The sequence below is a fragment of the Equus asinus genome, chromosome 5 (assembly GCF_041296235.1).
Source record: "Equus asinus isolate D_3611 breed Donkey chromosome 5, EquAss-T2T_v2, whole genome shotgun sequence".
NCBI lineage: Eukaryota > Metazoa > Chordata > Mammalia > Perissodactyla > Equidae > Equus > Equus asinus.
In genome coordinates this window covers 86,357,276-86,380,030 of record NC_091794.1, presented here as the reverse complement: position 1 = coordinate 86,380,030, position 22,755 = coordinate 86,357,276, and the positions used below count along the sequence as shown (strand labels likewise).

The window sequence follows — 22,755 nt, the reverse complement described above, 5'->3', positions numbered from 1 at the left end:
TTGCAAGGGTTGGCTGATGAGGGTGGGGGAGGTTCAGGGCCAGGACCACCCAGCTGGGAGCCGGGAGGGACCCAGCAGATTAGAGACCTGGGTAAAGCAGCGGTGCAGGCCTATAATTACCCCAGAGATGCAGAGAAGACACCAACCATAGGATGCTGGAGGAAGGGCAGCAGCAAGGCTCCCGGGCGGCATCCTATCCCAGCCATAACCAGGGAGACCTTTTAAGGGTCTCCTTGTGACTCTCCTTCATGTCTCCCTGGCGGGTTTTGCTTGAGGTGGGTTTGGGAGAGAATTTATATTTGAAGCTGCCGCCAAGGCCCCAAGAGCTGGAGCTCCCAGGCCCCAGAGTGAGATTGGGGGCTTCCACTCCCGCTCCCCCCCATTCCCCCCAGTCCTAGTGGCGGGTGAGTCACCAGAGCGCTCCCTACATAGTCTTCTCGCGCTGCGGCGCATACCAACGCGCGGCCGCAGGGGGAGGCAGCTCGACGGACGTCCTCTGGGAGCCTTGGCGCCCCTCCGCCGCGACCACAGAAGAGGCGCCGGGAGGCTCGAGGCCCCGCGCTCCAGAGGGGGGCGCGGCGGGCGTGCAGGGCGGGCGCGCGGCGTCGCAAGCCCCGGGCGCTGCGGGGGCCGCCCTCCCCGCGTCGCACTTGGTACGCGCCGGCGGAGAGGCAGGGCCCAGCCCGGGCGGTACAATAGGGTTGGGCCGCGGCCGGGACTGGGCCGGCGCGGGGCAGGAGCAGGATCGCAGCCGCAGCCGAGACACACTGGGCGGCTGGCGACGCCGAGCCTCGCAGGCCACCAGCCGCGCCAGCCTCCACCCTCCCCTGAGCGCCCCCGCCTCCGAGTCGTTGCCCGCCGGGCCGGCCCGGGCGTGATGCGCCGCGGGACCCCAGTCCTGGCCGCTGGCCGCCGCCGCCGTCGCCGCTGAGACCACAAGTCCTCCCAGTGACGCCGCAGCCATGGAGAGCGGCCCACATGCGGAGCCGGGTGTCGGCGCACCCCCAGGTATGCCGGGAGCCAGGCAGAAGCGAGACGGCGGGGAGGTCGAGGAGCCTCGGGGAGGCCGAGGATGAGGCCGGCCCGCGGAGCGAGGACCCCTCCCCCGCCGCGCCCTCTCACCACTTGGAAGTTTAAAAATAAAGGCTGCGGCGGCGGCGGCGCCTCCAGGGCCACCGACGCATCTTCTGACAGCTGCCCCCTCCCCCACCCCGGGCACTGGGCGGCGGGATCTGCAGGGACCCCGCTCCAGAGTTGTTCGGTGACCCTTCCGCCCCAGCCCAGTGCCACCTCGGCTTCCCCGCCCCCACCCCTCTTCCCGATCCACCCCGGGCCCTGAAGATCCTTTTCTACGGAGCTGAGGCGTGTGTCAAACTCCTCATCCCGGGTGGGCGCATCTGACCCCAGCCTGACTGTGTGTGTTGGGGGTGCAGATTCTCAGGCCTGGAACCCAGCATACCGAAGCCTAGGCCTTGGCCCAGACCTCGCCCCCACCCCATCCCTCCAGCTGCCGCGCAAAGGGCCTGTTGCTGCTTCGGGCCGGCCGGGAGGGGAGGGGAGGGGGAGGTCTCTAGCGGCGGCTGCCAAGTAACCCGCCGGATAAAGGCGAGGGGGAGGGGGAGGCGGCATTGTTTGGGGCGAGGGCGGGAGCTGGGGAGTGGGCCGCCTCCCCTGCAGCCTGGCCTCCTCCAGAGCCCACCCAGCCCGATTTGAGGAAGAAGGGGCCAGAAGTAAATCTGCTTATTCTGCCGCCCTCCTCCCCAACCTCTCTGCGCCTGAGTCTCGCCCTGGAGAATGAGGTGAAGGCTCAAGGCCGGCACTCTAGGGACCTGCCACATCATTCTTCACCCCGAGGCCTTGGCTATCTCCCCTCTTCCACACACACACACACTCACACACTCTCCAGGCCCCAGACCATCAAAGCGCCCCTGCCCTCCCCTCACCCCACCAACCACCAGTGCCCAGGACTTCTGCAAATCCCATTCGGATCTGGGAGCAGCTGATGAGGGGGTGGGGACAGGTTTCTGGTTGGGCCTCGTGTTCGAGGGAGGGATTTCTCTTTCTTTTTCTTCCTGAAAGGGGAGGGAAGAGCATGATTACTGAGGACCCAAGTCCTGCTCCCATTGACTCAGGGGGGAGGTGGCCCCAGCCCCACACCTCGGTGGAGTCCTAGAACTGGTGGAGTCCTAGAACTTAATCCGGGTCACCTCCCTACCCCCTGGGGCATGGGCCTAGGAGGAAACAGTGTCTGTGCCTGTGGAGAGCCCAGGACAAGGTGGAGCTGCTTGGCTGTGGGTGGGCTCCTCCTGTGCCATTGCGGTTCTTCGAGGGGACTGTGTGGGTGTGGGAGTTGGAGGGCACAGAGGGGAGGCTATCTGACTGGTGCACTTTGGAGGTCTGTAGGCCGTGCTGAACAAGGGCACTTGGGTCTGTCTTGGCTCTGTTGAGCCTGAGAGGGCCTGAGAGGGAGGTCCTGAGTCCATTGCATGTGCTTCCTGGCCCTCTGCACCGGAGGCTTCCTGGCAATGGTGTGTTCCATGGGGCCTGAATGGGGGTGGTGACTGGGCCATAGATGAGGGCCCGAGTGGGTGGCTAGTTTATAATTAGGGCACTTGAGTGGGATGCTGGACGAAATATGAGGGCATGCATGGGATGTACTGGGGAGCCTGCATGGGGCCTGCATACAAGGTCCTGGATTAGGAAGACTTTTCTGTACACAGGGGTCTAGATAGAGTTACTTGAGTACCTGGATTGGAGTGGTGGCTGGTCCCTACACAGAAGTTGAAGGTGATAGGGGCTCCCTATGAACCAAGGGCTTCCTGGGAATAAAAGTCATGCCCACTGCATGAGCCCTGTGAGAGTCTGAGACATGGGTCTGAGACTCTGAGTGTGCATGACGTGATCCCTGTTCTCTTTGAGTTCCCTTTGCAAACAGCATTAACAGGAGGCAGTGTGGAGTAGGGGACCAGTGTGGCATCTGCTTTTGGGTCAGAAGACTAGGATGGAGAGCCCAGGATGGAAAGCTAAGCCATTTACTGGCTACTGGACTGGAGCAACTGACTTGCCTCCTCCACACACAGTTTATGCCCCTGGAAAATGGAGGTAGTGTTATCAACCTGGTGGAGTTAATGTGAGGGTTAGAAATGATGTACCTGAAGGAAGCTGGCACCCAAACACCCGCAGTACAGTATCATTACCGTCATTATGGCTGTGCTCATCGGAACCGGTGCCAGCAGGGAGGTACGAAATATGGGGGAGGCGGGGACAGAAATTGGGAGTCATTTTACCTAGGAGCAGAGACTCTGGAGTCAGACAGTTTAAGTCTCCATAATTTACTGCTTTGTGACCTCAAGTAAGTTGCTTAACCTAAATCTTAAGTTTTCCCATCTACAAAATGAGAATAATGCTAGAAATGATCTCACAGAGACATTGGGATCATTAAATTAGATGAACACACAAAACTCTTAGCCTAGTCCCTGGCATGTGGTTCATGCTCAGTAAACACTATTTGGTTTTGGATGTTATTATTTTTCGTTCCTCCGGAGACCTGAGAAAGAGGTGTGACTAATGAGAACTTCAGGAGGTAAATGTGGGACAGAGGGCAAGGGGGAGGGGAATTCTAGAAGGACATGAGCCAGGGTGTGTCTGGGGAAAAGAGGGGTCCCCTGTACTTGGAGTGGGGTAGTGGGAGTAGGAGAGAGACACAGGAGATGGGTCCAGCTAGCCAGCCGGCACACCCATGCCGATGCCCGCCGTGTGGCCAGCTTGGTGCGGGCTATGCAGATGGCAGAGAAGTGAATCAGAGTGGCTACCCTTGGGGAGCTGCCGGCCCAGTGGCAGACGCAGGCTGTTCACTGCAGGAAAACCCAGGTATAATTGGGCTCTTCTTGTGGAAGGCTTCACAGAGGAGGCGGCATTTAAGGTGGACCTGAAAGGATGACGAGAAGTTGGTGAGACTGGCACAGTGGGCCACTCTACATACAGCAGCCAGCCTGGCTGGCACCTTCCGCTGACAGCTTCCATCCCTCCTGGGGCTGGTGGGCCCAGTAATGAGACCTCTAATGAGCCCCTAGTATGCAGTCACGCATATGCAAATGAGGAGGAAGGGGCACTAGACCAGTTCCCCTGCCCTGCCCCTCAGGATGGGCATCAGTGTTGGTGGGCGGGGCTGAGGGAGAGGGGGAGGAGCTGAAAGCAGGGCGCAGACTGGAGTGGTGGCATTTCCAGGCAGTCAGGGCAGGTCTCAGGTCTTACCAAGCCCGGATGGTAGGCCGCAAGCAGCTGGGAGCCATGTCCCTGGGTTCCTGCTGGGCCTTGGGGCCAGTAAGGGAGCCAAGGGGCCAGGCTCAGATAATGCAGCTTTGTTGGCAGTGGCAGCTCTGCCTGGCACCCCAGGGCACAGCCTTCAGCATCTCCTCCGTCACTTCTCAGCTGCAGCTCTGCCCTGAGAGGAGCAGAGAGCACGGTACGGGGCAGAGAACACAGTATTGCTTCTCCTATTAGCACTGCTCGCCAATTTAAGAGGAGATATGGGCCAGGAATAGACTCCCTGGAGAACCAATTTATTTCTTACTCCTATTTATTAAGGGCCTTCTCTGTGCCGGGCACAATGCTCAACACTCAGATGCGTTGTCTCATTTGATCCTTAAAGCAATCTTATGAGTAGGGACTAATGTTATCCCCATTTGACAGAGGAGGCACAGAGAGGCAAAGTCACTTGCCTAAAGTCACACAGCTAGGAACTGGGAGAGTCAGGATATGAACCCAGGGCCATCTGATTCTAAAGCCTCCAAACCTCTATGCTGAATTATCATGGCTAAGCTGGCTAGTGACAGACTCTGGCTTACTTCCCTTGCGTGACTGTCTTCTGTGGGCATCTTGGTCTTGGGGGCTCCATGATCTTTTCTCTGGCAGGCAGAGGTTGAGCAGGTTCGCCTTGCCTCCTGCCAGGTTGGAGTCTGAGCAGGTGGGACCAGAAGGAGGCCCTGGACCTGGGCAGCGGTGACAGACCAGCCCATGGGGCATCCTCAGGCCTTGGCCTGAGGCTGGGCCTCTGCCCTTACTATGTAGGCCTCCTTGTGGGCAGCCCTGCTGGGGCCGAGGGAGGGCCCCGGGCTGCGGCATGGGGTCATTTCCTGCCGCCTAAAATAACAGGAAGTAGGTGCTCCTGATTGGAGGCTGGGAACAATGGCTGCCAACCGGGCCAGACAGCTCCTTCAGATCTGCAGTCTCGGTTGGGTTCCCAGCTTTATCACCCTCAGAGGCCCCTGGCCTGGCCCCGATGCCCTGCTGCCAAGGGCCTGTGGCCCAGGTTCTGAGGACCGCTGGAGCAGGCTGCCCGCCTCCTAGTTCATTCCCTCCCACAGCTGGCTCAGCTCTGTCCAAGCCAGGAGTAATGCCTCTCCCTAAGGGCCCCTTCTGGCCCAGCCCCACAGTCAGGCATCCCCCAGGGTTCGTCCTTCCTGCCCACTCCCCAGCCTCCAGCCCAGATCTCTCCAGGAGAGGAGACCCAGGAGGCTGCCCCCTTAAGGTAGCAGAGTGCAGGTACAGGCTGTCGCACGGATGCAGCTCCAAACCCCAGCTTTGCTACTTGTCAGCTGTGTGACCTAAGCAAGTGTCTTAATGTTTCTGAATCTATTTTCTCATTTGTAAAACAGGGTAATAATATCTACCTCATGGGATTGTGGTGAAGATGAAATGGACTGATGTGTTTAAAGTGTTTAGCTGTGCCTAACACAGCATTAACTGTCGCTGCTGTTAACTGGAATTTCCCTGGGCCCTGGTAAAGGAGTGCCCAGAGGGGCAGGGCAGAAGTGCGCTGGAGGAGGCCATATAAATATACTGGGGGCACTGTGTCTCTGAGTGCTGTGTGTGCGTCTCTGAGGCTTTGTCCGTGCCTTGGAGGGGGTGCCAGGCTCCGTGCGCAGGCATACCTGAGGATGTGTGTGTGTGTGTGTGTGTGTGTGTGTGTCTGTCTGTCTGTGTCTGTGTAGAGTTCCAGATCCCAGGAAGTCTGTTTCCTGAGAGTATGAGAGAGAGAGAGAGAGAGAGAGAGAGAGAGAGAGAGAGAGAGAGAGAGAGAGGAAAGAATGTGTCTTGTCTCTTGCCATTGTGCAGGCTCTGTCCACGTTGTCTGGGTGTCCCACTCTCTCTGTGGTGTGTCCTCTCTGTCTCTCTGTGTGTCTTTGCCCTCTGTCGGCCTCACTGTCTTCATTAGTCTAGAGCTGCCACCTAAGGAGCTGCTTCGAGAGCCAGGAGGGCTAAGGCTAGATGTGCTGCTCTCTGTCCTGTTTCCTTTCTCTGCCTCACGCCTCTGCATCCCCATGCTCCCCGTCCAGGAGTGCTGTCTGTGCACCCCCTCTCCGCCAGCTCTTCCCTTGGCACTCCCTTGCTCTGTCCCGTGGAGGAGGGCCCCTCTTCCCCACCCCTTGTCCAGGTGCCTCACTTCCTGCCTCCTGGTGGCCAGCCTGGGCAGGAGCCTGTCTTCCCTGCATTCCTGCTCTCTGAGCTCAGTGCCTGCCCGCCCCACCTGCATCCTTCACCATCAGAGGGGAACCTCCCTGGGGGAACTACCAAATCATTTCCTTCTTCGGGGAACAGGCAGGAGGCTTGGAGAGGGGTGACATGACGCCTACCAGAAACAGTGTGACATAAGGGTTTTGTCATCAGACAGCCTTGGGTTCAGGTCCTACCTCTGACACTGACATGAGCAATTCACTTAACCTGTCTGAGTAAGCAGTTTCTCACCTGTGAGGTGGGGGTCCTCCATAGTACTTTTCCCTTAGGGCTGTCGTAGGAATTAAATGAGATGAGGGAAAGTGCCTGGTATATGGTGGGGCTTTGGTGAATTAGTTTGTTTCCCTTCCTGGGCTTAGGAGCTGGCTGGGCACACACAGGGCCCTGATATGATCAAGACATGTAGGGTAGGGGCTCGCCTGGTGGCACAGTAGTTAAGTGCGCACATTCCACTTCGGTGGCCCGGGGTTCACTGGTTCGGATCCCGGGTGTGGACATGGCACCGCTTGGCACGCCATGCTGTGGCAGGCATCCCACATGTAAAGTAGAGGAAGATGGACACAGATGTTAGCTCAGGGCCAGTCTTCCTCAGCAAAAAGAGGAGGATTGGCAGCAGTTGGCTCAGGGCTAATCCTCCTTAAAAACAACAACAACAAAAAGACATGTAGGGTTCAAGAGACTAAGCTTGGAGCAGGTTGGGGTTTTACTATGTTTTCCACAGTCTGTCTGTCCATCCATCCATCCAGCTGCTCATTAAACAGACACAGGGGCCAGCCCGGTGGCCCAGCAGTTAAGTTCACACGTTCCACCTCGGTGGCCCAGGGTTTGCCTGTTCGGATCCCGTGTGTGGACCTATGCGCCACTTAGCAAGCCATGCTGTGGTAGGCATCCCACATATAAAATAGAGGAAGATGGGCACAGATGTTAGCTCAGGGCCAATCTTCCTCAGCAAAAAGAGGAAGATTGGCAGCAGATGTTAGCTCAGGGCTAATCTTCCTCAAAAACAAACAAACAAATGCAGAACTCCTGCTCTGGGCCAGGTCCTGCATCAGGCTCAGGGCTGCAAGAAGGATCTTTTCTCATGATGCGCTCTCAGCCTGCCAGGGGCAGGAATGGCAGGTGAACAGAAAAGCCAGACTGGGTTATCAGTGTTGTGAGAGGAATATTTGGCCCAGCAGCAGTTGCTGGGGAGGGAGGAGGTAGGGATGAGAAGAAAGGACTGCCAGCTCCCAGAGGGTGGAGGTGGGGAGTGAGCACCCTGAGACACGTGACAGGCCCTCTGAGACCCCTGTCCCTGATGTGTCTGCCCACCCCGGGGCAGTCCCTCTTGATCAGACAAGACTTACTGACCCCACCACCAGCTCCTGCGGCTTTGCGCTGTGAAGGCTCTTTGTGCCAAGAAATAAATACAAACTATCTGTCTCTTATCCAGTTCTTAACAGACACTTCTGGGAGATGTCAACGTAGCGAAATCAAACTAACAGTGGCTAAAACCTCACAGTCCGACACAGACCAAGAATAAAATAAAACGAAGTGGCTGAAGGATTACATTTGATGATTGAAAATAGGAATAATCAGATGTTGGTCTAACCATACCATATAGGTACTTAACCAAGGAATTAATTTGGCTTAATATGATTTGTTCCCGATATCACCGTCCCAATGACATTTTACCTGGGTTGGCACATTTCTGAGGAAAATATTTGTATTCAGGGTCAGTAGTTCATCGGGTCAAAAGAAGAGTCCCAAACGACCTGTTTGCCTCTCAAGAAGTCTGCCTTGTCGAGCTGCTGGCGTAAACAGTCATTATTATTTTTATTAACTTCTACCTGAGTGCCTTACCCAGGAAGCTGCCCAGACTCGACTGAGATCGAGTTGTTTTGCTTCCCTTCGAGTATGTATTCCTTTGCACTAAACGGCCACACGGATTCACTCCCTGTTGAAGCAGGAGTCTCCTCCTTCTCTATGCACCTGCTCTAGGCAAGGGTGGCTTCTTAGCACAGCACTTTATTCTCACTCAGCAGCATTCTGTGACCGTCTCGATGTGCTTGGCATTCGGGTGGCTGCTGGTGATGCAGCAGTGAGCAAAGCAGCCATGGCCCAGCCCTTGTAGGGCTTCCTCACAGTCTAGGGTGAGGCTGACAAGAACAAAAGAACTACACAAGCAAGTTGTGTACAACTGTAAGTCACAGTACTCCAAACATGAAGCCATGACTGTATATAGTGAAGGAATTTGTCCCGATCGGAGAGGCCAGGGAAGGCTTCCCTGAGGAAATGATGACTGAGCTAAAAGCTGAAGGGTAAATGGGAGTTAAGAAAAGAGGGGAAAGAGCATGTGCAAAGGCCCTGTGGCTGAGGAAGCATGGATGGTTATCAGAATGAAAAGGTCAGTGTGGCTGGAGTGTGCAAAGAGCAAGAAGGGAGCAGGGTAGGAGAGGAGATTCAAGAGGTGCAGGGAGGGAGGCAGGGACTTAAGATGATGCCAGCCTTCTAGCTTGGGTTCAAGGATTTTGTCTTTATCTCCAGAGCAATGAGAAGCCACTGAGAAGTTTCAAGTGGCAGAGAGTACCATCATCAGATTCGCATTTGGAAACAATTACTCTAGCTGCTCCATGAAGAGCAGAGTGGGAATGGGTGTGGGTAGAGCAGTAGGAGGAATTTGTAGTCACCCAGGTAAGAGAGACGATGATGATATCTGCCAGGGTGGAGTTCATTGATATATTCATTCAGGAATTAGTTGTGGAGTAGCTATTTGCTGGGCTCTGCTGGCCTTGGCGATCGAACAGCTAGCAAAACAGAGAAAAATGTGTGCCCTCTTGGAGATTATCTTCTGGGGATGGGAGACAGTGTTAAAAAGGTGCTAATGCTTATTGGGCAAAACAGAGTTGAAAAGAAAAAAATACAGTTGGCAAGGGGAGGGAGGCTTCCATGGCAGTTGGTAATTTTAAATAGGGGGTCAAGGCTTAACTGAGAAGGGACATTCGAATAAAGACCTGAAGGAGGTGAGGGAGTGACACATGCGGAATCTGGGGGCAGATGGTTCCCAGCAGAGGGAACAGGGAATGCAAAGCCTTGAGGCGGGAGTGAGCCTGGCCCAATCCAGGATCAGTGGCCGGAAGACACTGAGCATGGGGAGAAGAGGAGGAGGAGATGAGGTCCAAGAGGTAATGGGCTGGAGAGGGAGGATCCTGAAGGGTCTTGGGGGCCATTGTGAGGCCTCTGGCTTTTCCTCCCCCTGAGATGGGGCATCCTTGCAGGATTTTGTCAGAGGAGTGACTCAATCTGATTTATTTTTAAACAGAAGCACTCTGCTGCAGTGTTGAGAAAAAAATCAGAGGAGGACAAAGAATGGCACCAAGGAGTCTTTTATAAGGGATGGCAGTGGCTGCACTGAGACGACAGAAGTGGAAACAATGAGAAGTGACTGGATTCAGAATATATGTTGCACATAGAGCCAAAAAGATTTAGAGAGATTAGATGTGGGGTGTGAGATGATAAAAGGTTCTAAAATGACTCCAAGATTTGTGGCCTGAGAAACTGGAAGGACGGGGTTGCCATTGACTGAGATGGGGAGGAGCAGAGATTTGGGGGAGGGGGGCGATCAGGAGCTCAGTTTTGGCTGTGTTGAATTTGGGGTGTAAGACATCCAAGGGTGTCAAGTAGGGAGTTGCATGAGCGAAACTGGAACTCGAGGGAGAGGTCTGGGCTGGAGACACATATTTGGTTGTCATCAGCAGAGAGATGGTATTTAAAGCCCTGAGTCTGGATGAGATCACCAAGGGAGTGCACAGAGGGACGCAGAAAAGAGCTGAGGTCCTCCTCTGAGCCCTGGGGCACTCCAGCAAGGAGGTTAGGGAATGAAAGAGGGAGCAGCAAAGAAGACTGAGAAGTCACAGCCGGCAAAGTAGAGGGAAAACCAGGACGGTGTATTGTCTTCAAAGCAAGTGAAGAAAGCGTTCAAGGATCACCCAGGGATCCACCGTGTCAAATGAAGCTGATAGGTTAGCAAGACGAGGACAGAAAAATGGCTGCTGATTTAGCAACGTGGAGGTCACTGGTGACCTTGAGAAGAGTAGTGTCATGGAGCACTGGGGGTGAAGGCTTGACCCAAGTGGGCTCTTGTGGCAGAGACGGGGAGAAGTGGACAGATTCTTCCGGGCAGGTGTGACTTACTGAGCCCCAGCCGGGTGCCAGAGATGATGTACCTACTCCCAACAGCTCAGTGAGGACCCTGAGGCTCAGCCAGGTTCAGGACTTGTCCCAGGTCCCACAGCAGAGCTGGGCTTCCCCACTCAGGCCTGTCTGCTTCTGAAGCCTGACACCTTGCTGCTCTGCTGTATCTGACACCCTGGTCCTTCCTGGGCTGGTCCTTCCAGGCCTTACTCTTCCTCCTCCTCCTTCCAGACTTCCTTCACATGGCTAGCCGGGACCTAGGGGGAGATTCACCATCTTGTCTGGTGGGTGTGATTTGCCTAGGTGTAGACAAACACCCGCCTACCCGTTTTCCTTGCAACACCTGCAGCACGCACAGGTGCTAGGAGAATAGCAACAAACAGGCCTCACCCTCAGCCTTCAAGCTTAGTGCTTACACACCTAGTCCTTTTGGCCCCAGATAGCCCTGGGTTCAAATCCTGCCTCTGCCACATCCTAGTTCTATGACCCTGGGCAAATCCCTTAGTGGGGTAAGCTTTGGTCGTCTCATCTGTGTAATGGGGACAAGAATCTCTGCCTCTCAGAGTTCATATGAGGATGCAGGATGGGGACACAAAGGGCCCACCTCACTCCTGGTACGTAGTAAGCACTCATTAAATGGTTGCCACCAGTTTTATTGCCCACCAAAGTTGGAGTGGAGTTTGCGGGTGGCTGGGGAATAGGCTAGCAATGACCAAGCAGCCTTCTGGAGCTTGCATGGGGAGAGCTGGGTGGACAGTCATGGAGCCTGGGGCTGACCTGCAGGGGCCACTGGGGAGACAGGGCCTTAGGTGGGGCTCCTGCCTGGAGCCCAGGAAGCTGGAGGGCAAGGAAGGAGGGGTGTGAGCCTCAGATAATTTCATTGCGTAACGTGTATGACCTCATACTGCCTTAAACAGAAGCAGGAGGGTGTAGTGGGTTAGAGCACATGCTCTGGTGACAGACCCTGGGTTCAAGTCCAGGCTGCTGAGCAACCTCAAATTGCTTTACTTAACCTCTTTTTGCTTTGCTGTCCTCCTTTGTATGAAAGAGATATTTGTAGCGCCTCCTTCTTAAGTATTGTCAGTGAGGATTAAAACTAATATGTGTGAAATGCTTTGAACTAGGAAGCTCTGAGAAACATATAAATGTTAATGGTTATTGTTATCACTAACACTTATCACAATCCTGTGAGGTATGTACTATCTCCATTTTATAGAAGAGGAGCCAGTGGCACAGAGAGGGTCTGTAACCAGCCCAAGGTCACACGGTTACTGGGGAAGCCAGAATTCATATTCGAACAGTCCACCTCTGGAGCCCATACTCAACCACTGGACACCTGTCTGCCTGAAAAAGGTGCCCAGAGTCCCAAAGGTGACTCCTTGGGACGGTCTTCTCCTTTTGTGCATGTTGTCACCCACAGAGATGGGGAGTTTGTCACCTCCTGAGAGGGCCAGAGTTCCCAGAGCGGAAGACTTTGCTTAGATCGACTTTCCCGTGGACCCTGGGGCTTCTTTCTAGGCCCAGGTCAGTGGCTGTGTCCCCACTGGTCCCCTCAGTGCCCAGAGGGTAGCAGCAGATGTCACCAGGGCTCAACATGCAGAGCTTCTGTTTGGCAGCTTCGTAAGACCCACAGGAAAAGGGAGAGGTGGGTTGTTTACTGGCACATGAACTGGGCCAGTCTCTTTTTTGACATCCCTACTGGTTTGGGCTCATTGTCCCCATTTTACAGATATGAAAACTGAGACTCAGAGAAGTTGAATGGCTTGCCCGAGGTTACCTTCTGGGGAAACAGGCCCTCTCTTCCTGTCTTGGGGTGGTGAAATCAGCATTGGGCCCTCATCTGACTGACTCCGAAGCCTGTCTTTCAAGTGTCTCATAACGTACATGTGTTCACATGTGTGCACATACATGTGCATACCCAAAAATGTGGCTTTCTTACTTGGCACTTTGGTGTTGTTTACAGGGACCCTGAAATGTTAACATCTTAAAAGAAGAAACCCAGGGTTGGGAAGGAAAAAAAGATTACAGTGGAGACGTAGCCAGTTGCCCAGCCCATTGGAGATTTTTGTGACTTGGGCATCCCTGTTGTCCCCATGTTTATGTCCTTCCTCTTGGCCAGCCCCATGTGCCCAGCGCTGGCACCCTCTGAGCACTGGGCCCTGGGTTGGGCACCGTGACCCTCAGGCCAAGCAGAAAGGTGAGGGAGGCAGACGTGGAAACCAGTCATTACCATTGGAGGCACTAATCAGTGCTACAAACTTTTCCTCGGTTTTTCCAATGCAACCTGCTCCCTTCCGCCCCTTTGCAAATGCTCTTCTCTTTGCCAGAACCCTCTCCTTCTTAGTTTGCCAATTCCAGCTCATCCTTTAGATCTCAGCTTGGTTGTTACTTCTGTAGGAAGCCCCCCAAAATTTAGGTTAGCCATCTCTGCTGTGCAACCCCCAGACATAGTACTTATCCTCTACTGTAATTGCCTAGCGATTTGTCTGTCTGCCCTGCTCGAGTGTGGGCTCCACAGAGGCAGGGGCCATGGCCATTTTCTCACCATTATATTATTAGTACCTGGAACAGGGCCTGGCACATAGAAGGAGCTCAGTAAACATGTTGAATGAATGAATGAATGTCACTTGGACAAGGGAGAGAGCTACATGTTGAACTTCTGGCACAGATGTTCTATCTGACTCTCTCTCCTCCCTTGTGTTCATTTTCCAGCTTTGGCAGCCAGGATGCCCCCAGAGCCAAGACCTTCTCCAGAAGGTGACCCCTCCCCACCGCCACCACCACCACCGATGTCAGCCTTGGTTCCCGACACTCCCCCGGATACCCCTCCTGCCATGAAGAATGCCACTAGCCCTAAGCAGCTCCCACTGGAACCAGAGAGCCCCTCAGGGCTGGTAGGGCCTAGGCCAGCCCCCCAGCAGGAAGAGTCGCCTTTCTCAGAAGTGAAGATCAGGGGACCCACCCCACCAGCCACAGGCCCACGGGATGCCAGGCCTCCTCGAAGGAGCAGCCAACCATCCCCAACGGCAGTGCCAGCTTCTGACAGCCCTCCCACCAAGCAAGGTGTGTGTGATATCCGTAGTTCTGGGCTCAAACCTAGGGAGATGGGAAAAGAGATGGGGATGAGGCCTGTGGGGTGGGCCCTGAGGCTGACTTCCCTTTAGAGGGAGCCTCTTGACCTAAGTCTGTTCTTATTCCTTCCACTAAGACGTAAAGAAGTCAGGAGAGAGGCACAAGCTGGCAAAGGAGAGGCGAGAAGAGCGGGCCAAGTACCTGGGTGAGTGAGTGGGAAGCATCATCACCCTCTTCACCATCATCACCGTCAACATCCTATTAAGGACGCTAACCCTGTGGAACACGTCAATATGTGTGCCGTGCTGAGAGCAGCACGTGTTGTCTCATTTAATCCTCTCTGCCCATTTTGAGGATGAGGAAACAGAGGCTTAGAAAGATGAAATCATTTGCCTAAGCCACATATCTAGTGGAGTAGCTGAGATTCAGACCTGGAAGCCTCATCTCACCCTAAATCCCATGCTCTTCCCACAATACCTACATGGAAATCTGTCCAGCAGGCCCCCAAGTCAGACAGGGATCTGGCACTGAAGGACTCATTTCTCCTTCAGCGCCAAGAGACCAGGAGGCCAATGTGGGAGGAATAGGCCTCTTGTCAGAGAAGCCCTCATTCTGGGGCCTGAGCCAGTCTTCAGGAAGCCCTTAAACCTGAAGGGGGAGTCTGAGAGTCAAGGCACCTCCCCTCAAGCAGACAGGAGGAAGACCCACCCAGGGCCGGGGTACCAGGCAAGGCCCAGCTGCTGCAGAAGCCCTGACACCCCCCGGGGCTCCTTTCCCACAGCGGCCAAGAAGGCGGTGTGGCTGGAGAAGGAGGAGAAGGCCAAGGCGCTGCGGGAGAAACAGCTCCAGGAGCGCCGGCGGCGGCTGGAGGAGCAGCGGCTCAAAGCCGAGCAGCGCCGGGCGGCCCTGGAGGAGCGGCAGCGGCAGAAGCTGGAGAAGAATAAGGTGCGTCCGTGCTGCTTTCTGGCTTGGGTGTGCGTGGATCTACATACCTGTGTGTGTACACACAGCTGTGTTCACAACTCTGTGTCACATGTGTCTACATGGTCATATCTGTGTTCACATCTACAGTTGTGTCCCTGGTTGCACAACATCTGGGCATCTGAGACTGCAGACATGTTTGGTTCTGTACATGCCAGGGTGGGCATTTAGAACGGTGCGCTGTCAGTATGCGTATTTGGGTGTGTGTCCTGGGTGTGCATGTTTGTATGTGTGCAGACGTGTGTCTGTGTGAGTGTGCTGAGCTCCACGACATGAGAGTCCTGGCTTGAGCCCCAGTGAGGAAATGGAGGGAAAGGTGGCCGGGGCCCTGCCAGAGGCCCTCAGGCTAAAAGGAAAACAGCCCCAAGGTCAGGACCCGCAGGCCCAGGGGGACGTGGCCCTGCCTGGGAGCGTCCCACCCCATCTCCAGAGAAACAGCTCATCCACTCAGGAAGTGACTCAAGAACAGTGAAAAGCTCCCCAAGAACAATTTGAAAGGGACTTGTTGCAAATGGTCTTTAATCATAGCAAGGATTCGGTAACCTTGGTTACCTGCAATGAGTCAGGGAAAACTTCTCGGGTTGGGAGAGGCATTGTCACAGGGGAGAGGAGCCTTTTTCCCAGGTATGATGAATGATTCTGAGCCCAGACCTCTCCCTCTCCCCTCTGCCCCCCAGGAGCGCTATGAAGCAGCCATCCAGCGGTCAGTGAAGAAGACTTGGGCCGAAATCCGGCAGCAGCGCTGGTCCTGGGCAGGGGCCCTGCACCACAGCTCCCCAGGACACAAGACCAGTGAGTGGGCTGAGGGACTGGGCGAGGCTGGGGCCTGAGGAGTAGGGGAAGGGAGCAGCTTGAGTGCAAAGAGCCGGCCGCTCCCTGTGGCAGGTATGCCTTGTTTCATGTGACTTGTGTCTTCTGGAATGGTCTGTCAACCAAACTGTCCATTCCCAAGGACTTCCACTCTCAAGCCAGAGATGGATTCTCTTCATTTGGTTTGCTCATCAAACCTCTGTCATTTTAGGATTAGCTTTCTTTGCTCCTGTCAATTATTATTAGTTGATGATACATAAAAGAGGACTTTAATGCCCGGCGGACACTGGGTATTTAAAGAAAACTGTCACCCCTATGTACCTATCTTGGAAGGTAGATTTTTGTCTCTGAGCATTCTTCATGTAGGGCCATCATGGATTTTGGTCTGATTCTTTGCTGGCATGTATGTACTCTGTGTTTGGATGTCTTTATGTAATGGCAAGGTTCAGAATATCTAGCGGTGTATCTTTTGGTGTATGTACTCATGGATCTGTGTGTTGTGTGTCTTCATATGCGTTTGCCTTGGTGTGTTTGTGGCCTTGTGGACCTCAGTGAGGGCTCCCAAGTCAGACAGAATTGGGTTAGGATCCCAGCTCTCGCACTTGCGGTGTGAACTCTAACTGCTCAATGTCTCACTTTCTTCATCTGTGAAATGGGGATAACCATCCTACTTGCCTCCGAGGTTGTAGGTAGATGTTTGGGAGGATCAAGTGAGGTAACAGGTGTGTGGTGCCCAGCACAGTGCCTGGTACATGGTAAGCATCCCACAAATGTTAGCTGTTACAAATACTAAATGTTGCTTCGATGTCTTTGTGCCTGTGTGCATCTGGGTCTGACCCGTTATCTGTTAGTGTTTGTGTTTCTCTATCTGTGCATGTCTGCACACGTGTGCATGCGGGTACCTGTCACTCGATATGCTCGCGCCTGCATGTCTTTGTCTCTGTGTGTCCGTATGAATATGTGGATTTGTGCGAATGACTGTGTCTGTGGGTTCTTCTGTTTAGGACTGTCTTTGCATTTGTCCCAGTCCGTGGGTGTTGTAGCCATAGCGCCTTGGCTGGGCAGTGTCAGCAAGTGCCAATACTGGGTGGCTGTGGGGGAGGGGTTGCAGCGCCCAGCCCTAGGGAATGGCTTCCTGGCCAGGAAGGCTGTAGTTTCTGTAGTTTTACTCCGTCTCCTTCCTCTGTTCCTTCTCCGTCGGCTCCCCCAATCCAGGTGGTCTCGGGTCACCTACCTCCCCTCCTCCTAGAGCCAAGTATGCCTCCTCCTCCCCTTCCTAGCCTGCCCACTCCTCCCTCTCCCACCCTCCCCTTGGAGCATCCTGCATGGAAGGCCTCAGTGCCCCCCCTGGCTCCTGCCCAGCCCGGCCCTAATGCCGTGTCTTTTCCCCTCCAGGTGGGAGCAGGTGCTCCGTGTCGGCAGTAAACCTGCCCAAACACGTGGACTCTATAATCAACAAGCGGCTCTCAAAGTCCTCTGCCACGCTCTGGAACTCCCCCAGTAGAAGTAAGAGAAGGCCCAGCCCTCCTCCCTCCAGAGCCCCTTGTAGCCACAACCAAACCTTCTCCAGAGCTCAGCAAGAACCCCAGGTCCCCGGACCCTCACATACTCCAGGTCTCCATCCCCACTCTATCCCACCCAGGGCTCTGTGCCCCTCGGGGGAGCCGGCATTTGGGTCTGGACCCTGAGGACAGAGGTGTGCCCTGCAGGGGAGGAGAACAGAGACAAAGGGCAGTGTCCCAGCAGGCAGAGAGCCTGGCAGGGGCCTCAAAAGCTGGTGGGGGGGAGGGGGAGTGGGAATGAGCAGGCAGCCTCATCTCCAACCACAGCCAGCTGGCCTAGGCCAGCCTTAGGCAGGTGTCCTGCCCCTGAGTACCAGACTGGCCTGGGTGCTGCGTGGGTGGAGGGGGCCCCTTATTCTGGCTCCACCCTGGAGACCCCATGCAACCCTGCCCTCTCTGCCTTCAGAGCCCCAGCCATGGCCTTGGCTGGTTCCAGAGTTGTGAACAATCGGGGTGGCATGGCCCCTGTGTTCCCACCATGCTCTGGTGCTCACATGTTAAGAGGCCATGATAGGAGTTATTTATAAATTCCTCCAGCTTTTATTTGGTTGCTCTGTTGCCCAGCAACCAAATCAGCTGCTGGACCAACCCCACCTGACTGAGGCTTAAAAATAACCCAGCAGCTGAGGAGACAGAGCAGGGTGGCCCAGGGCAGCCAGGCCCCCTAGCAGCCTCTCCCTGGCATGGGATGCCTAAAAGCTGGGACTCTCCTGAGTCAGAGGGGCACAAGGACCCTCCCTGTCCCAAATCCATGGGGTCATGCCTTGCCAGGCCAGCCCTCTGAGAGCAGGAGGGGAGGGGCCCCACAGTGCGATGTAGAAGTGGGCAGTTGGGTCTTCCACCAACCCTGGGTGGCTCCTTTCTGTGCTCACAGTTCAGAGCCCTTTCACCTGGGGAGGGTGGTCGCAGAAGACCCTCAAGAGATGCAGAAGGTTGCCCTGGGAAGTGTATTGTTGCCTGGGTCTCCAGTGGAGCTCAGACCTTAGGGTGGATAAGTGTGGTCCTGCGTGACTGGGGGGAGAGTCCTCCTGGGGGAGACTCCTTGGGTTTGGCGTGGGGATGGTACATGGCCATCCCCCTATGCCTCTGCCTGTCTCCTGCGGCCCCTGGCGGTGACCGGCTTCTCCTGGCGTTCTTCCCCTAGATCGCAGCCTGCAGCTGAGCGCATGGGAGAGCAGCATCGTGGACCGTCTGATGACGCCCACCCTCTCCTTCCTGGCACGGAGTCGCAGTGCGGTCACACTGCCACGAAACGGCCGGGACCAGGGTAGGGGTGGCGGCACCGGGAGAGCCCCCGCGAGGGGCGGGGCAGGGCCCCGCCTCGCGCGTGGGCCTCACCCAGACCGCACTCATCCCTCCGCAGCCGTGCCGGTGTGTCCGCGCTCGGCCTCCGCCAGCCCCCTGACACCGTGCAGCGCCCCCCGAAGCGCGCACCGCTGCGCCCCCGCCGGGGAGCGCCGCAAGCCCAGCGCGGGGGGCAGCCCCGCCTCGGTGCGCCGCCGGCCCGAGGCCTCGCCGGTGAGTGGCGGCGCAGGTGGGGACAGGGAGCCCGGCCCGGGGAGCCGCTGACCGTGCTCCCCCTCTCCCCGCTCTCCTTCCCCCGCCTCGCCAGGTGCAGAAAAAGGAGAAGAAGGACAAGGAGCGGGAAAACGAGAAGGAGAAGAGTGCCCTGGCCCGCGAGCGCAGCCTCAAGAAGCGGCAGTCACTGCCTGCCTCTCCGCGCGCCTCTCCGCGCCCGCGCCTCTCCGCTGCCACTGCTGCCGAGCTCAGGTGGGCGGGCCAGGGGCAGGGCCGGCCATTCATTCATTCACAAATATTTGTTGGGCACCCATCCCTAGCCTGAAATATTTTTTTGAGCGTTTTGATCACTGAAGTGCTATAGCACCTAGAACAGTGCCTGGCATCTGGCAAGCGCTCAACGCATACCTGCGGAATGAATGAATGGATCTGCCAGGTACTGTTCTGAGCGCTGAGGACATTTCAGTGAGCCAAACCAGGCCCAGTTTTCATTCATATTAATCGTACCGGCTACTAGGGAGACAGACATTAGTCAAAGAATCACAAATGAATATGTAATTACAAACTGGGATATATGCTCTAACAGGAAATTATATGGTTCTGTAAGAGCATATAAGGTGGGGGTGCTGACCTAGCCCTGGGAGGACACTTCCCTGATGAAGTGACATGCTCAGAGTGTGTGTGTGTGGACACTCTGTGCCCTCAAGACCTAACTCTCCCCTTTTCTCTTCAGTCCCAAATCCAAGGCCCGGCCATCCTCTCCTTCCACATCCCGGCACAGGCCTGCCTCTCCCTGCCCCAGCCCAGGACCAGGCCACGCTCTGCCTCCAAAACCACCATCCCCCCGAGGCACCACTGCATCACCCAAGGGGCGGGTTCGGAGGAAGGATGAAGCGAAGGAGAGCCCCAGTGCCGCAGGGCCTGAGGACAAGAACCAGAGCAAGGGCAAGGCCAGTGACGAGAGGGAGCCCGCAGCCCCTGCCTCTCCAGCACCCTCGCCTGTGCCCTCACCCACCCCAGCCCAGCCCCAGAAGGAGCAGCCCACGGCGGAGATCCCTGCAGGTGGGCAGGGCAAGAGAAGCCAGCTTCTCCTGTGTGTGGGGGAGGTGGCCAGAGGTGTGGGCCACCAGAGATGCCTGGGGAGCGGATGTTGGGAGACAGGAAGGGGAGGCTCCTGCCCTCAGCAGGACCAGCCCCAGAACACAGGCTAAAGAGGAGGACCTCACCACTCTGAGACGATGGCAGGTTGCCCTGAGGTCCAGCAAGCATGGGGCATGCTGGGGTGATGGAGGTCCCTGTGCTGGTGTGTGCTGACTCCTGGTCCTGGATCCCGTTCCAGATACTGCTGTCCTGACCACACCCCCAGCCCCTGCTTCCCCAGCGACCCCTAACAAACCCATGGCGGGCACCACAGACCGAGAGGAAGCCACTCGCCTCCTGGCTGAGAAGCGGCGCCAGGCCCGGGAGCAGCGGGAGCGCGAGGAACAGGAGCGGAGGCTGCAGGCAGAAAGGGACAAGTGAGTGCGCCCTCGGGGACTGAGGAGGCCCTTACGGGGTCTGCAGAAGAAGCACAGGACGGAGCCTGAGTTCCCTCTGTCCCCCAGGCGAATGCGAGAGGAGCAGCTGGCGCGGGAGGCCGAGGCCCGGGCTGAGCGGGAGGCCGAGGCCCGGAGGCGGGAGGAGCAGGAGGCCCGCGAGAAGGCGCAGGCGGAGCAGGAGGAGCAGGAGCGGCTGCAGAAGCAGGTGCCCCTCGGGGCTGGGCGCGGGCGCCGCCTGGTGGCAGGCCGGGGGCTGGCCCGGAGGGAAGGCAGGGGTCCAGCTGCCTAAAGCTCCCCGGGGGTCTTTGGCAGAAAGAGGAGGCCGAAGCTCGGTCCCGGGAAGAAGCAGAGCGGCAGCGTCTGGAGCGGGAAAAGCACTTCCAGCGGGAGGAGCAGGAGCGGCAAGAGCGCAAAAAGGTGTGCGGGGGAAGTGGGCGGGGCTTGTGTGGGCGGGGCTAGCTGCTGGGCTGTGTCCAGGCTTCAGTTAGCGGGGCTGGAGGGAGTGGGCCCTGCCTTGAGCTTAGAAGGTAAGACGAGAAGGAATTGGGGCGAGCTCTGGTTCCTGGCCTGGAAAGGACTGGTATGAGCCGGAAGGGCCCTGCGATTCCAGGACCGGGGATGGCTGGTGGGAGGTTGGAGACTAGGGCGTGGCTTGGGCCTAACTGGTGTGGGACCTCCAAACAGCGCCTAGAGGAGATAATGAAGAGGACTCGGAAGTCAGAAGCTGCTGAAACCAAGGTCAGGATTCCCGAAGGGCAGTGTTGGGAGTGGGGGTCCAGTGAGGAAAGGTGGCGGGGGAAAGGTATCTAGGGTGGGGTCGGAGGCTGTGGGAAGGCCGTCAGGGTCTGGGCTGGGCAGAGAGGAATTCAGCCCCTCGGTTGGTGGGGCCCGGTATCCCTTGAGTCTGACCGCCCTTCCTCTTCAAAGCAGAAGCAAGACAGAAAGGAGGCAAAAGCCAACAATTCCAGCCCAGGTAAAGACCCTGTTCCCCTCATCTCCATCCCCTTTGCCATCCCATCCTCTAACCTCCTCTCGCCAGCCCCTAACTGATGGCCATTCCTTCCCTGTGGTAGACCCTGCAAAAGCCGGGGAGGCTCGGCCATTGGGGCTGCAGAAGGAGGCTGTGCAGAAAGAGGAGCCTGCCCCCCAGGAGCCTCAGTGGAGGTATCTGCTCCGATTCCCAGGGGCCCCGAGCAGGGAGGCAGGGTCAGGCTGGAGCTGTGGGGTGCCTAGGCTGTCCTGGGATGGGAGGTACCTGATTGTTGGCCCCTGCGTCCACAGCCTGCCAAGCAAGGAGTCACCGGGGTCCCTGGTGAATGGCCTGCAGCCTCTCCCAGCGCACCAGGAGAATGGCTTCTCCCCTAAGGGACCCTCTGGGGACAAGAGTCTGGGCCGAACGCCAGAGGCACTCCTGCCCTTCGCAGAGGCAGAAGCCTTCCTCAAGAAAGCTGTGGTTCAGCCCCCACAGGTCACAGGTAGGGATCCCTGATCTTGGACCCACAGCCTTCCCTCTCAGCAGCCTTTCTTCGCTTCCCCGGTCCTGCCCTCTCTTCCAGCTCTGCCACTGGCCCTCTCACACTCCACCTGGAAGACCACCAGCCCTCTGGGCTTGGAGGCATGGTTTACCTGATGTTTTCCCTCCTGCTTTTTTCCCAGAAGTCCTTTAAGGAGGTGCCTTGGATCCAGGCACAGCTATGGGGGCTCCTCTGCATCATCCGCTAGGATGTCTGGAAGAAAAAGAGACAGAACAAAGCCGGAAGTGGCCTGGGCCCCTGGGGGTGGGTCCTCTCTGTTATTTCTAATTTGCACCTTATAGACTGACGTCTCTTTGGCCAGAGCCAGACCCTGCCCCTCAGTGCATTCGTGTGCTCACATGTGCAGACACCCCCTCCCCCCAGTACACACACATACACTCACAGCCTCTTGGGCCTCCTCCCTTGGGGAAGGGCCACCTGTAGTATTTGCCTTGGTTTGGTGGGGTACAGTGGATGTGAATACTGTAAATAGCTTGTGCTCAGACTCCTCTGCGTGGAGGGGGTGGGTGCAGGAGGCAGACCCTCCCAAGACTCCCTGGGGAGATCTTCCTCTCTCTATTTAACTGTAACTGAGGGGGAACCCAGGTCTGGGGATGGGGGGCACCTTGGGCCACAGGATACTTGTTGCTTTAGGGGTACCCATGCCCCCTGCCCTTGCCTGGAATCAGTGTTATTGCATCTGATCAAACTTCTGCAGAAATAAAGTGAGAATAATTCTGCCAGTCCTGTCTATCCTTGGGGCTGGCAAGTGGGGCGGGTGGTGGGCTTGGGAGCAAGTGGCCTTCTGAGTTCTAATGTGAACTTAAGGAGCCAGGGCCTGGGGATATCTACCCCTACTTGGTACCAGCCTGTGGTCTTCCAATTAGTCATGAATTCATTCATTTACTCATTTAACAAATACGGTCGCATCTCCTCTGTACCAGGCAGTGGGCTACATGCTGGGGTGCAGTAGTAGGAAAAGATGTAGCGTCTGTTCTCCTGGAGTTTACAGTCCAGCAGGGGAGCGTCATAGACACTGTGAGTCGCCTACTGCACATCCATTCCCATCGC

At 56.4% G+C, this 22,755-nt stretch overlaps 1 protein-coding gene across 8 annotated transcripts; it reads left to right on the top strand.

The window, feature by feature from the left end:
* The first annotated feature begins 652 nt into the window (after positions 1 to 652).
* Positions 653 to 22,427, top strand: MAP7D1 (MAP7 domain containing 1). 8 transcript variants are annotated; one of them, XM_014840129.3, is made up of 18 exons: positions 653 to 1,008; positions 13,402 to 13,752; positions 13,898 to 13,966; positions 14,543 to 14,706; positions 15,420 to 15,534; positions 16,948 to 17,058; positions 18,259 to 18,381; positions 18,478 to 18,632; positions 18,727 to 18,884; positions 19,366 to 19,694; positions 19,972 to 20,149; positions 20,237 to 20,375; positions 20,483 to 20,587; positions 20,855 to 20,908; positions 21,101 to 21,143; positions 21,244 to 21,334; positions 21,452 to 21,645; positions 21,827 to 22,427. In XM_014840129.3, exons 1-18 carry the CDS (start codon positions 963 to 965, stop codon positions 21,835 to 21,837), a joined length of 2,436 nt encoding a protein of 811 aa, XP_014695615.1. In that variant the 5' UTR covers positions 653 to 962; the 3' UTR covers positions 21,838 to 22,427. The 8 variants fall into 8 exon arrangements, with proteins under 8 accessions (XP_014695615.1, XP_014695618.1, XP_014695614.1 ...); XM_014840128.3 differs by having other exon boundaries at positions 676 to 1,008; positions 21,098 to 21,143; XM_014840132.3 differs by lacking the exon at positions 16,948 to 17,058 and having other exon boundaries at positions 658 to 1,008.
* The last annotated feature ends 328 nt before the right edge of the window (positions 22,428 to 22,755 follow it).

Bases quoted from the DNA above. Each gene is read 5' to 3' on its own strand.
- MAP7D1 (XM_014840126.3), top strand. From the start codon at position 963: ATGGAGAGCGGCCCACATGCGGAGCCGGGTGTCGGCGCACCCCCAG. The intron at 15,535-16,947 runs GTGAGTGGGCTG...TTTCCCCTCCAG, and splicing joins CTCCCCAGGACACAAGACCA to GTGGGAGCAGGTGCTCCGTG. The intron at 20,150-20,236 runs GTGAGTGCGCCC...TCTGTCCCCCAG, and splicing joins CTGCAGGCAGAAAGGGACAA to GCGAATGCGAGAGGAGCAGC.